The 13,705-nt window shown below is 46.1% G+C and overlaps 1 protein-coding gene across 2 annotated transcripts in view; it reads right to left on the reverse strand.

Moving 5' to 3' along the window:
- The window catches only part of LOC141129441 (importin subunit alpha-5), a 117,706-nt gene that overhangs the window by 18,726 nt on the left and 85,275 nt on the right, over positions 1-13,705 (reverse strand). For both annotated transcript variants that reach the window (XM_073617476.1, XM_073617477.1), the window contains 7 exons: positions 12,874-12,962; positions 12,403-12,502; positions 9,555-9,718; positions 7,801-7,879; positions 5,390-5,515; positions 2,510-2,637; positions 21-199 (listed from right to left, as the gene is read on the reverse strand). In XM_073617476.1, coding sequence (XP_073473577.1) covers positions 21-199; positions 2,510-2,637; positions 5,390-5,515; positions 7,801-7,879; positions 9,555-9,718; positions 12,403-12,502; positions 12,874-12,962 — 865 coding nt within the window. The remainder of the gene's footprint in view (positions 1-20; positions 200-2,509; positions 2,638-5,389; positions 5,516-7,800; positions 7,880-9,554; positions 9,719-12,402; positions 12,503-12,873; positions 12,963-13,705) is intronic.

Here is a 13,705-nt window from a genome sequence, read left to right on the forward strand (position 1 = left end):
ACCTCTGTCTGTGCACTTACCGTAAGCCTCCTCGATGAGGGCGCAGTAAGGGTTTATGCCCGTTCCATTGCGCTTGGCCTCCTGTTCTCCCAGTCTCAAGATATTTTCCAGTCCGTTGAGGGCTACCTGGACGATCTTGGAGTCCATGACGGTAAGCAGGTCACAAAGGGGTTTGATGCAGCCCAGATCCACCAGATACCTGAATAAAGATAACAAAGAGCTGAAAATCCGCACGAAGATGGGGAAATATACACCCATCAGCTATGTGTGTTGTGACCACCTGATGAAACAATAGCAAAATAATGAAAACAACATACAGTGCCTTTAGAAAGTATTCACAGCGCTTCACTTTTGCCGCATTTTGTTATGTTACAGCCTTATTCCAAAATGGATTAAATTAGTTATTTTCCTGAAAATTCTACAAACAATACCCCATAATGACAACGTGAAAAAATAAAAAAATCCCATGTACATACGTATCACAGCCTTTGCCATGACGCTCACAATTGAGCTCAGGTACATCCTGTTTCCACTGATCATCCTTGAGATGTTTCTACATCTTGATTGGAGTCCACCTGTGGTAAATTCAGTTGATTGGACATGATTTGGAAAGGCACACACCTGTCTATATAAGGTCCCACAGGTAACAGTGCATGTCAGAGCACAAACCAAGCCATGAAGTCCAAGAAATTGTCTGTAGACCTCCAAGACAGGATTGTATGGAGGCACAGATCTGGGGAAGGGTACAGAAACATTTCTGCAGTATTGAAGGTCCCAATGAGCACAGTGGCCTCCATCATCCGTAGATGGAAGAAGTTTGGAACCACCAGGACTCTTCTTAGAGAGGGCCGCCCGGCCAAACTGAGCGATCGGGAGAGAAGGGCCTTAGTCAGGGAGGTGACCAAGAACCTGATGGTCACTCTGACAGAGCTCCAACGTGTCTCTGTGGAGAGAGGAGAACCTTCCAGAAGAACAACCATCTCTGCAGCACTCCACCAATCAGGCCTGTATGGTAGAGTGGCCAGATGGATGCCACTCCTCAGTAAAAGGCACATGACAGCCCGTCTGGAGTTTGCCAAAAGGCATCTGAAGGACTCTCAGACCATGAGAAACAAAAGTTTCTGGTCTGCTGAAACAAAGATTGCACTCTTTGGCCTGAATGGCAAGCGTCATGTCTGGAGGAAACCAGGCACCACTCATCACATGGGCCAATACCATCCCTACAGTGAAGCATGGTGGTGGCAGCATTATGCTTTGGGGATGTTTTCCAGAGGCAGGAACTGGGAGACTAGTCAGGATTGAGGGAAAGATGAATGCAGCAAAGTACAGAGACATCCTTGATGAAAACCTGCTACAGAGCACTCTGGACTTTAGGCTGGGGCAAGGGTTCATCTTCCAACTGGACAACGACCCTAAGCACACAGCCAAGATAACAAAGGAGTGGCTACTGGACAACTCTGTGAATGTCCTTGAGTGGCCCTGCCAGAGCCCAGACTTGAACCCGATTGATACATAGGTATGCCAAGCTTGTAGCATCATACTCAAAAAGACTTGAGGCTGTAACTTGTGCCAAAGATGCTTCACCAAAGTATAGAGTAAAGGCTGTGATACTTATGTACATGGGATTTTTTTTTCATTTTTTATTTTTAATAAATTTGCAGATATTTCAAACAAACTTCTTTCACGTCGTCATTACGAGGAAAATAATTAATTTAATCCATTTTGGAAGAAGGCTGTAACGTAACAAAATGTGGAAAAAGTGAAGTGCTGTGAATACTTTCCGGATGCACTGTAGACACTGCTGCTGCTAGTACTCTGCGCCTGGAATCTGCCATTGCATCCTTTGGGGGCACTTCAAGGAATGTATGCAGATTGAGATGGTTCAGAATGACCTGAATGAAGGAATCACAATAACCCAGGTGCTAACCAAGTTCCTGTGGCTGTGTTTCCAAGTTATCAAGCAACAGGTGAGATGGCAAACGATCAGCTTGCAACATCAGCAGAAATGGCTTCCAGAAAGGTGCAATCAGGAGTCTTATAAGCATTATATCATTAGCCAGAGAGAGTCCTGGTACTATGGTGGAAGAAGGACGATTTTAACCTCTTGCAGACTGCCAGCAGTACATTTACTGCTGGTGGGCGGCAGCGCGACATTCCCGTACGTTGCAGTGTACTTCATGGTTTAGAGGCGCCTGCCCCCTGCTGGCATGTGCTGTGAATTTCCTCTGGTTTGGTCTTTCAGCAGGTTACATCCAATCATTTTGGCTGTATACCTGCTAATCAGCTGTGGCCAATCACAGCACAGAAATCTGTGTGCTGGTAAACACAACACACAGATCTGACTGGATTTCTCCCTGCCGTTCAGAACTGAAAGCAAGGAGAGATTCCAGCCAGATGATTAGTGAGTACAAGCAGCACACATACACTTGCATACACTTCTTAGGCACACAGTTAACCCCTTGATTGCCCACCATAGAAGAGTTTGTTTTCCATTGGACGTAACACTTACTTGATCTGCTCTGCTGACCCCCCGGAAGTGGCATTTGTGATGGCCCATGCAGCCTCCTTCCTTGTTCTGAACTCCGCCGTCTGTAAGATGTTAATGAGAGCCGGGAATATCTCTGCGTCGATCACCGTCTGTAAGAAAACAAAACACATTTATACCAGGGCTTATGAATTCACTCGCCCCTCAAGCCCACCATTCCCCACCTCCAACACAATACTACGCCAAAAAAAAAAAAAAGATAATTACCTTTTATATTTCGGGTGTCTTTGGCTGGGTCTTAGATCATCACAGGTCCTCTCCTGAAGGGGGCAGCACCACATAATGACATGGCGCTGCTCCCTGCAGCATTCTACTGTGAGTCCAGCAAAAGGGGAGGGGCCTTGATTCCCTGAGTTCACAGGAAGTGGAGTCAAGGTCAGCAGAGAGAGCAGAGAGTCTGCCGGTGTCCTGTCAGAAAGAAGCTACCCATCAGAAAACGCAACAGGAGTGACGTTCCGTCGCTGTCATCTTGGTACACCCCGCACTCGCCTGCAGTAAGCCTGTAGTCTGAAGGCGGCAAGCGGACATCTTTTTACACCCACTGGAGTCTTGCAATTCACACTTATTTTTACCAGTACACTGAGCTTATATAATGAAATACAGGATTTTGAAATCCGTGACACTGTTTTGATGTTGAATTTTAAAAGCAGCAGCAAGCCTGCTGATCTGACAGGCTTGCTAATTTGACAGAACACCGCCGCTTTTACAATTTTACATCAAAACAGTGTCACGGATTTCTAATTACTGTATTTCACTATATAAGCTCAGTGTACTGGTAAAAATAAGTGTGAAATGCAAGACTTCAGTGGGTGTAAAAAGATGTCCGCTTCACGACTTCAGACTTAGTGTGGCTGAATGTGTGTGTTTGTTGGGGGGGGGGGGTACCAAGATGGCCGTGACGGAACCTCACTAAGGTTGCACTTTCTGATGGGTAGCAGCTTTCTGATAGAACACTGGCAACATTGCTGTATGGTAGAAGATTATTAAAAACCCGACCTGCTTTTTTATTGGAGGTGGAAGGGACTGAACTACTTTGAGCTATGATCAAGCTGGAAAAAATAAATAATTATGCTTTCTAATAAAGCCTACTGGCAGCCCATATAAACTGACCAAGGCGATTCGATCTAAGAAAATGCAAAAAAAGGGAACGGGGTTTGCACAGCCCTCTAATCATTCAGCTGTGTACGTATCCTGGACTTGCACAGCACAGCGTTTTATATTTTCCTTGGACGTTTTACATATTAGCCACTTGCTGACCAGGCCTAATTTTTGCTAAAAAATTACTTGTAATCCCCAGATATTATATATATTTTTTACCAGAGGCCCTAGAAAATAAAACAGCGGTTGTTGCAATTTTTTATGTCACATGGTTTTTCCGCAACGGTTTTTGAAACAGAAAAAACAAAACCATAATTTTTTTTCTTTAAATATGAAAGATTATGTTACGCCGAGTAAATAAATACCTAACAAGTCATGCTTTAAAATTGCGCATGCTCATGGTATGGCGCCAAATCACGGTACGTAAACATCTCCATAAGTTACGCTTTCAAAATTCCTACAGGTTAGCAGTTTAGAGTTACAGAGGAGGTCTGGCGCTAGAATTATTGCTCTTGCGCTAACGTTCGCAGCGATACCTCACGTGTGGTGTGAACACCGTTTACATATGTGGGCATGACCTACGTATGCGTTCACCATTGCACATATGGGGGACGGGGGCTCTTCAAAACATGTTTTTTTTTATTATTTATTTTTTTATTTTTATTTTTACACTGTCCTAAAACAAATTTTTGATCATTTTTATTGCTATCACAAGAAATGTAAACATCCTTTGCGATAACAATACTGCATGAGGGGTCCTCTTTATGGAGAGATGTAGGTTCTATAAGACCTCACATCTCTCCTCTACCCTTTAAAGCAAAAGATCCAAAAAATTTTATATATTTTTATAATCTTTTGCTTCAACCACCTTTAGGTCTTACCCCCTTCATGACCATTTTTTAGGGGGTGCTTTCTAACCGTGTGGGGGATAGAGTGACTAGGAGAACATACAGATCCGTGTTCCAGCTTAGCAGGAACACAAGATCTCTATCTTCTTCACAGTCAGAACAGAGATCGGCCTTGTTTACATAGGCAGATCGCCGTTCTGCCTCTCTAGGGGAACGATCGGCACATCCACCAGACCCGCTGATTGGCTCCCCCTCTTGCTAATCTATTGCAGGAAATGACGTACCGGTACGTTGTTTCACGCAATTAAGCTGCCACGCCAGTAGGCAGTCTTTCACTGATTACATTTTTTTTTTTTTTAAATGGCATTGTTTACATGGGGCCAATATCAGAAGTGAAGTCATGGCATCACTCTGGTCCTCCTATAGACTGGAAGGAGACCTCTACCATGTCAGATGCAGAGTGTGGTAGTCCCATTCCATCACTCTGGTCCTCCTAGGCCATAGAGATGAGCGCAGGCCATATTTCCTTCGCTCTTCTCTGTGAGCTGGCACCACCAGCGCTGGTTGGTTCACAGAGGTACTGATCATCCAGGTAAGCCCGGGAACCACCGGAAGAGGGGCGGGGGGGGGTCTTCCCGCCACTTCTAAAAAGTGATCCAGTGGCTGGGAACACTTTTATCAGAGCCTGAGGGAAAAATAAATACTGGGGTATGGTATCTGGCTGCAGCCATAACCCCGGTATTAAACGTCAAAGTAGTGACGTATTTTCTCAGTTAGACGGTCGGCAAGTGGTCAGAAATATTTAAATGTAATATTTCATGTTTATCTCACAAAATGTTAAAACAAAAAAAAACAAGAAAAAAAAAAAGATAAAATTTTCTGCTCATTGCTAACTCACCTGGATCTGCGCCCTGTTGCCTGCTGTAATGTTGGATATCGTCCAGCAAGCCTCCTTCTTTATGGACTCTTTGGGGCTGCTGAGAAGGTGCAGCAAACTCTGCAGCGCTGAGCAGTTCAGAATCACCTGAGAACCAGACAGAGAAAAACAAGAGATGTATCAAGCATTCGTCATTCGCAATCATTGTGTGTAAAATGATTGGTCCACTCTAAAGTGATAATTCAATGTTTTGTAGATGCTGGAGGGGCAGAATTTTGAATGATCTTCTGTACTAAAGCCTGAAAATCACAGACTACGATGCCAGATGATATGCTCGACAATGACCACAAGAGGGCAGACAATGGCTACTGATTCCACCTTTTTGATATTCCCCAGGCACTGCAGGCAGCTGAATGGGCCACTTACCTTCACAGGCTGCTACCGTGTTTCCCTGAAAATAAGCCCGGGTCTTATATTCATTTTGTCAGCCAAAAACTCACTAGGGCTTATTTTGGGGTAGGGCTTGCTATGTAATGTGCCATCTTACCAGTGGTTGCAAAATGACAGAATCCCCTCTATCACAGAATCACATAATGCACAAGATGTGCATTTCTGCAATGCAACAGCGCAAATACCTTCTTCCATAGCCTGCCTGAGCTGTCTTCCACCGCTCCGAGCACTACAGAGGGAGGGGGGGGGGCAAGATCTCCCGCTTATACCCGCTTCAATGGCCCGTCTGAGCCTTCTTCTATGGCTACGATTAGTGCAGAGGGAGGGGGGCAGAGATCCCCGGCTGGCACCCAAAAGAAGAGGAGGTCAGCTGAGCCCAGCTCGGCGCTTCCATGGCCCACCTCGAGCTGTCTAAGCAATGCAGGGAGGGGGGCCGAGATTCCCCGATGAGAGAAGAGGAGTTTAGCTGAGCGCCAAGTGGCGCTGCCCTGAACTAGGGCTTATTTTTGGGGACAGGCTTATATTGCAGCCCTCCTGGAAAATAGCGCTAGGTCTTATTTTCGGGGTAGGTCTTATTTTCCGGGAAATGCGGTAGTTGCACATTCAGGGAGTCTGAGACAGGTACATGCCTCACCCAGTCTAGTTTCTCCCCTAATCTTTTATATTTGTCATACATTGGATTGCCTTTGCCCAGGCTGCCTTATCGTGGCAGTGTGCCTCGTTCTATCCAGTCATAGTTATCTGAACGAGCGTCTGATTGCGACAGTCTTTTGTCATATACTGAGTGTTATATGTAACCCTTTGGAGCTGTCAGGAGCCCCAGTTGAGGCCCCCCTATATCATCACCTCCAGGACCTCGCAAGAGACGCTGCCATCCTCTGGAACTCCTTACCCCACTCTGTCCAGTTATCTGCTCTGCCAGTGAAGCATATATAGAAGGGTTGCACCTAAACCCGTTTTCTATCGAGGAGTACCGATACTTTGTCAAGTGCTCGCCGATACTGAGTACCGATACTTTGCCGTTCGAATGTGTCAATACAAAAAAAAAAAAAATTGTTGCAGACCGCACTACGTAAGGATCGCATGTGATTTCAACAAGCTATTGCTGTTCGAATTGCATGCGATTTCCACCACTGCTCCTGTGTGTGTGTGTCTCTAGAGAGGGATTAAATTGCCATCTAATGGGCAGTTTAAAAAAATGTTAGAACTCACAGTACATATCTGGCAACATGCAAAATAATCTACATAGGTGTCCCGGTCCGCCGATGGTAGAAAATCAGGGCTGCTCGGAGGGCTCACAGGACTGGAAAAGTTCCGGGAGGAATTTATGTCTTCGGGGCGGACCATCTCTACATCTCATCCAGCCCTGTGAGAACCTCCAGCGACCCTCATTTGCTACCATCGGCGGACCGGGACACCTATGCAGATTATTTTGCATGTGGCCAGATATGTACTGTGAGTTCTAAAAAATTTGAAACTGCCCACTAGATGGCGCTTTAATCCTTTTCCACACACACCCACACAGGAGCAGTGGGGGAAATTGCCTGCGATTTGGACAGGAACCGAACTGAATTCCTGTTTAAATCTCATGCAATTCTTTGCAGTGTGGTTTGCGCTTATTCATTTTGTACTGATGCAAATCGCACCGCAAAGTATCGATTTCAGTATTGGGAGCATTTGGGTGGATACACACTTAAATGCTTGGTATCGGTGCATCTCTAATATACAGTCAACTGTGCTTCCTCCATAAAAGGGTAAACAACTGGCTATCAGTCAGTTATTTATTTAACATCTGGAAAATCTTTGTTTCATTTTTCAACAGCTGGAAGTAAACCCCCCCCCCCCCCCCCGGCCAACTGGCGCAGGTGATATTTTATCAGGGAGAGTATCACCAGTACAATAATAAATCAGAAAGACCTGGGGGGGGGGGGGGGGGGGTACGATTGAGTCTGAGCGCTGTACAAAGAAAACCTCTTCCTTACCTGTGTCTGTACATCATCTCCAGTCACAATGTTCCCAACTGCTCTCAGAGCCGGTGACACCACCTTGTAATCGCTGTGCCTGAAAACACATCAAATGTTAAAGTGTTTCTCTAGCCAAAAAATAAAGAAAAAAAAATGAATATGTGCAATGTATAAATTAATGCTTAAACTCTGATATTATTTCCTTGTTTCACCTCTTCTGATATCCCTTAATAATTATTTGTTAATCTTGCCAGTTTGCAGTTGTACATTACATTTTTTCTAAGTAGAGAGCCATCGACTCTTTGCAGAAACAACAGAAATCACCTCTGTGTGGTCAGCCTTGTGCTGTGCCAAGTAAAGGCAAGCCTCTGCAGATCCTCCCTTCCAGGGTTCAGGAGCGGGCTGCAGGTCTAACGCAACGGTCTCCAGACTTTCTGAACAAAGGGCCAAATTTACTGTCCTTGAGACTTTAGCAGGGCCCGACTGTGGCCAGTGGGAGTGGATAATGCCTCAGGCTTGGTGGTCAGTGGGAGTAAAAAACAAAATACAGAACCCCTGTGGTTAGGAGGAAGAGGAATAGTGCCCCATCATTGGTATCAGTGGAAGGAATAGTGCCCCATCATTGGTATCAGTGGAAGGAATAGTGCCCCATCATTGGTATCAGTGGGAGGAATAGTGCCCCATCATTGGTATCAGTGGAAGGAATAGTGCCCCATCATTGGTATCAGTGGGAGGAATAGTGCCCCATCATTGGTATCAGTGGGAGGAATAGTGCCCCATCATTGGTATCAGTGGGAGGAATAGTGCCCCATCATTGGTATCAGTGGGAGGAATAGTGCCCCATTATTGGTGTCAGTAGGAGGAATAGTGCCCCATCATTGGCGTCAGTAAGAGGAATAGTTGCCCATCATTGGTATCAGTGGGAGGAATAGTACCCCATCATTGGTATCAATGGAAGGAATAGTACCCCATCATTGGTATCAATGGAAGGAATGGTGCCCCATCATTGGCATCAATGGAAGGAATAGTGCCCCATCATTGGTATCAATGGAAGGAATAGTGCCCCATCATTGGCGTCAGTAGGAGGAATAGTTCCCCATCATTGGTATCAGTGGGAAGAATAGTACCCTATCATTGGCGCCAGTGGGAGGAAAAGTTTCCCTATTGTTGGTGTCAGTGGGAAATAGTGTCCCATCTTTGGTGTTAGTGGAGGAATAGTGCCCCGTATCAGTGGGAAGAATGGTGTCCTTAGGGCTGGATAAAGGCAAGCAAATAGCCATATCTCGCCCTCGAGCTACAGCTTGGATACCACTGCATTGCTGTTATTTTTGAATATCCACCATTGTGTATTGTCAGTCAGCACATATTCTGCGCTATTACTGATTTTTACAAATTGCTGTTTTTTTTTTACTGTATACTGTTTGCGGAGATAAGAGGACAGCCACATGGGAAGTGCATTGTTTTTAGTGTGTCTGCTGATCCATAGGCCTCCATTGTAAGAAGTAGCACTCTGGACTTCATGGACTTGTGTCTTTTTTCGACCTCACCTACTATGTAACAGCTCGCTGATCACACCAAAGTTCTGTGAGCCGTAGATCTAAAAATTATTTCAGGGTTTCCCCGAGATCTAAGACTTTTTGCCAAGGGTTCCTCCAAGCTTAAAAGGTTGAGGAACCCTGTGCTAGGGGCTCATAATTGTACCATGAGTGAATAGGAGCCCTAAGAACGTAGAAGGGTGTATTAAATTGCACCTGAAGATCTTGTTTTCTTACATTAAAAGCTCCACCAGCCTCCGGCACACTCCAGCATCGATGACGGCTTGGATCTTCTCATTGGGTCCATCAGACAGGTAGGACAGGGCCCAGCAGGCATCAGCCAGGACATCTGTGTCACTAACGAACAGCAGCCAGGACAAGACGTTCAGACATGGAGATACCTGTAGGATACAGCACAGTATTCAGACTACAGAGGACATTTATCAGGCACTCAGTACTGTATGGCTAACTATAGTCCCAGAACCATAAGGAGATCCACCTTGATGTGCTCAAAACTATATAAGAATTGTCACAGACTGGGGGGATGCCATGAAGAAAATACCCCTAAATACAAGGATAAAGCAGATGATGACTACTGCAACACACAGTGCCTTCTCTTCCTGCAGTGAAATCATAATTAACTGCTCTACAATAAAATTATAAGAATGATCTCAGAGTCATTTGTGTGAGGTTCTACTATGTATTTTTTTTTTGTGTAGTTCAAAGTAATGCAAGATGTACTATATAGCCAAACGTTTGTGGACACGTGATCAGCACATCTGTATGAAGTTGTTGGGCATCCCATTCCAAAACCAGGAGGATTAATATGGAGTTGGCCCTTTTTGGAGCTATAACATCCTTCACTGATTTGGGAAGGTTTTTCACACAATTTTGGAGGGTATCAGTGGGATTCTGTGCCCAATTGAGGTCAGGTCGTGATGTCAGATGAGAAGACCTGGCTCACTATTAGTGTTCCAACTCATCCCAAAGATGTTCAGTAGGATTGAGGTCAGGGCTCTGTGCAGGACACTGAAGACCTTTCCCACCAAACTGGCCAAACCATGTCTTTATGGAGATGGCTTTGTACACAGGGGCACAGTCATGCTGGAACAGAAAAAGGGTCTTTTCCCAAACTGTTGCCAAACCATTGGAGGAGCAAAATTGCCTAAACCAGTGTTTTTCAACCAGGGTGCTGCGGCAAAAGAGTGCTCAGGAGTGCTGCTGCAAAAGGACAAAAAAAAAAAATGTCTGAACCCTATATCGGAGCGATCCTATGTTAACTCCTGTATACAGAGGAGGAGCTGCTATCTCTACTAAAGTAGGCAACCCAGAAAGCTGTATGGGCCACCCAACTGTGTCCTACCAATCAAGGACATCATCAGTTGAAGTACATGTTGGGCGGCCCGCATAGCTTTCTAGGTACTTTAGTACAGATAAGCAGCAGGGAGGAGGCGAGGGCTGTGCTCTCTCCCTTCGTATATATAGAAGTTAACACAGGATCACACTCTGATCTGAATGTACAAGGATTGATTATCGCACCTTATCTCCTCCCCAAACTGCTCCCATCCCTGCAGTAGAAATTGTGTGTGGGGGTAATCAAACCCTGTACAGTCGGATCTAAGAGCAATCTTGTGTTATCTCCTGTATGCAGACCAAAGGAAAAAATAACACAGCCCACACCTCCTCCTGACTTTCTCCTCCTGTCTGCTGCTGTCACTGTAGGGATGTGATTGGCAGATTTTCTGCTAGGAGGGATGGGGGGGAGATTTGTGCTAGGAGGGGGGATTTGGGAAGGTGCTAGGAGGGGGGATTTGGGAAGGTGCTAGGAGGGGGGGATTTGGGAAGGTGCTAGAAGGGGGGATTTGGGAAGGTGCTAGGAGGGGGGGGATTTGGGAAGGTGCTAGGAGGGGGGGGATTTGGGAAGGTGCTAGGAGGGGGTGGATTTGGGAAGGTGCTAGGAGGGGGGGATTTGGGAAGGTGCTAGGAGGGGGGGGATTTGGGAAGGTGCTAGGAGGGGGGGGATTTGGGAAGGTGCTAGGAGGGGGGGATTTGGGAAGGTGCTAGGAGGGGGGGATTTGGGAAGGTGCTAGGAGGGGGGGGGGGGGGGGATTTGGGAAGGTGCTAGGAGCGGGGATTTGGGAGGGTGCTAGGAGCGGGGCCTGGATTAGGAGGGGGGATTGAAGAAGGTGCTAGAAGGGGGGGGTTTGTGCAGGTGCTGGGGGGGGGGGTTGTGCAGGTGTGATTTGGGAGAATGCTAGGAGGGGGGGATTTGGGAGGGTGCTAGGAACGTGGATTTGAGCAGTTGCTAAGAGGGGGGATTTGAGCAGGTGCTAAGGGGGGGAGGGATTTGAGCAGGTGCTAAGGGGGGGAGGGATTTTAGCAGTTGCTAAGAGGGGGGATTTGAGCAGTTGCTAAGGGGGGGAGGGATTTGAGCAGTTGCTAAGAGGGGGGATTTGAGCAGTTGCTAAGAGGGGGGATTTGAGCAGTTGCTAAGAGGGGGGATTTGAGCAGTTGCTAAGGGGGGGAGGGATTTGAGCAGGTGCTAAGGAGGGAGGGATTTGAGCAGGTGCTAAGAGGGGGATTTGAGCAGGTGCCAAGGGGGAAGATTTGAGCAAGTGCTAAGGGGGGAAGATTTGAGCAAGTGCTAAGGGGGGAAGATTGGAGCAAGTGCTAAGGGGGGGAGGGGGGATTTGTGAAGGTGCTAGGAGGGGGGATTGTGCTAGGAGGCGGGATTGAAGAAGATGCTAGGAGGGTGGATTTGTGCAGGTGCTCGAAGGGGGGGGGGATTTGTGCTAGGAGGGGGGGGGGATTGGGGGAAGATTTACATGTATTCTCCATTTTAAAACATACAGTATAGGCAACCATATGCAGGAAAACTGGATTATTAGCAGTGAAAAAGTTACTTCATTAATTAGTGAATACCATTTGCTATCATTCTTTCAGACATTAATTGTTCTGCAACACAAGAGACCTCGTGTCTGGTCTGTAATCATTCTTTAGGAAGACATGCATGAGGTTATGTTGCAATACTTGATTTTGGAATTTTGGTGAACATAATAATTTTTTTGTTTTACAGATTGCGGACCTTTGCGAAATCTGGAGGCGGATTCTTCCCCCGGCACAGGTTAGACAAAGCCCAGACTGCGTTCCGGGTCATAGTGAGACGGTTCTGTTTAGAAAGCAACCTGCAAAAGGAGATATGAGAAGGGTTACAATGTGGATATATAAAACATAAATCACCAATGAAATGTTCTACTGTCTAATTCTATAGCAAAGTCAGAATAAATCACGTGGTGCTTGTGGTTCAGCCTGTTATCCTGAATGAAAAAGCATGAACAGAACATCCACAATGACACCTTCCTATAATTGTACTGCCACATAAATGTGGGACAGATTCAAAAAAGTGTAAATGTAATGACTAACGTTCTGTGAATAAATCATTTTAAATACAGGATTTTTCATGTTATAAAGTATACTGGTCCTTATTATAAAAAGTCAATGAATTAGGGGAAAAAAAATAAAATAAAAAATAATGTACAAAGGACAATGTACTTACTGGAGGAGAGGTGGCAGGATGTTGCAGTCTAGAACGTAGTCTCTGCACATTGTACTGTCTCCTGCTATGTTCCCCAGAGCCCACACCGCCTGTGGGAGACAATACACAGATACTATTAGGTTTACCATCATGAAAGCCGTGAAAGGATCTGCAGGACTCAGGCATTCTTAGCGATAACTGAGTGATCAGTAACCTTTGATTGCTCAGTTCACAGTCTTTAGTTGGGTACACACTACAGTTTTGTTTTTTCGTGCAACCCAGCAGGTTGCACAGAAATAAAAATCTGACAGCTCCGGTTGAAATCGCTGCATTACCCTTAAAGGTTAGTCCAGCGATCTCCCCCGCTAAGATGATGTGTTCCGACAGGCTCCCCCCCCTCGCCAGAACACATCGATCAGCGCTCTCTGCCACTGGCTGGTTTTCGAGAATGTACGACCGGACAGACCAACATACACACGGGCCGAATGTCGACCGGTTTCTTTTGAACCAGCTGTGGTCTCCCGACATTCTGCCTGTGGGCTTTATAGATGGTGGGGGATAGATGCAGCACTGGATCGATGCATTCACCTAGGTGAGTATGTATTTTTTTTTTCTTTAAAAGGAGAAGTCCAGGCTGAGCTCGTTTGGCTAGGCTTCTCCTATGGGGCAGAGGAGTGCAATTCTTTGTGCACTCCTGTGACCTGTTTTCAGCAGAGCGCGGTCTGAAGTCCCCTCTCTGCTGATGTCACAGAATTCAGTCCAGGAACCGCGTCATCCCGACAATAAAGTCGGAATCCACCAGGTGCCAGGACTGACACCCGTCTCAGCCTCTCAGAGAGCCGCTGAGAACCTG

The sequence above is a fragment of the Aquarana catesbeiana genome, linkage group LG02, assembly GCF_042186555.1.
Source record: "Aquarana catesbeiana isolate 2022-GZ linkage group LG02, ASM4218655v1, whole genome shotgun sequence".
NCBI classification, from domain to species: domain Eukaryota; kingdom Metazoa; phylum Chordata; class Amphibia; order Anura; family Ranidae; genus Aquarana; species Aquarana catesbeiana.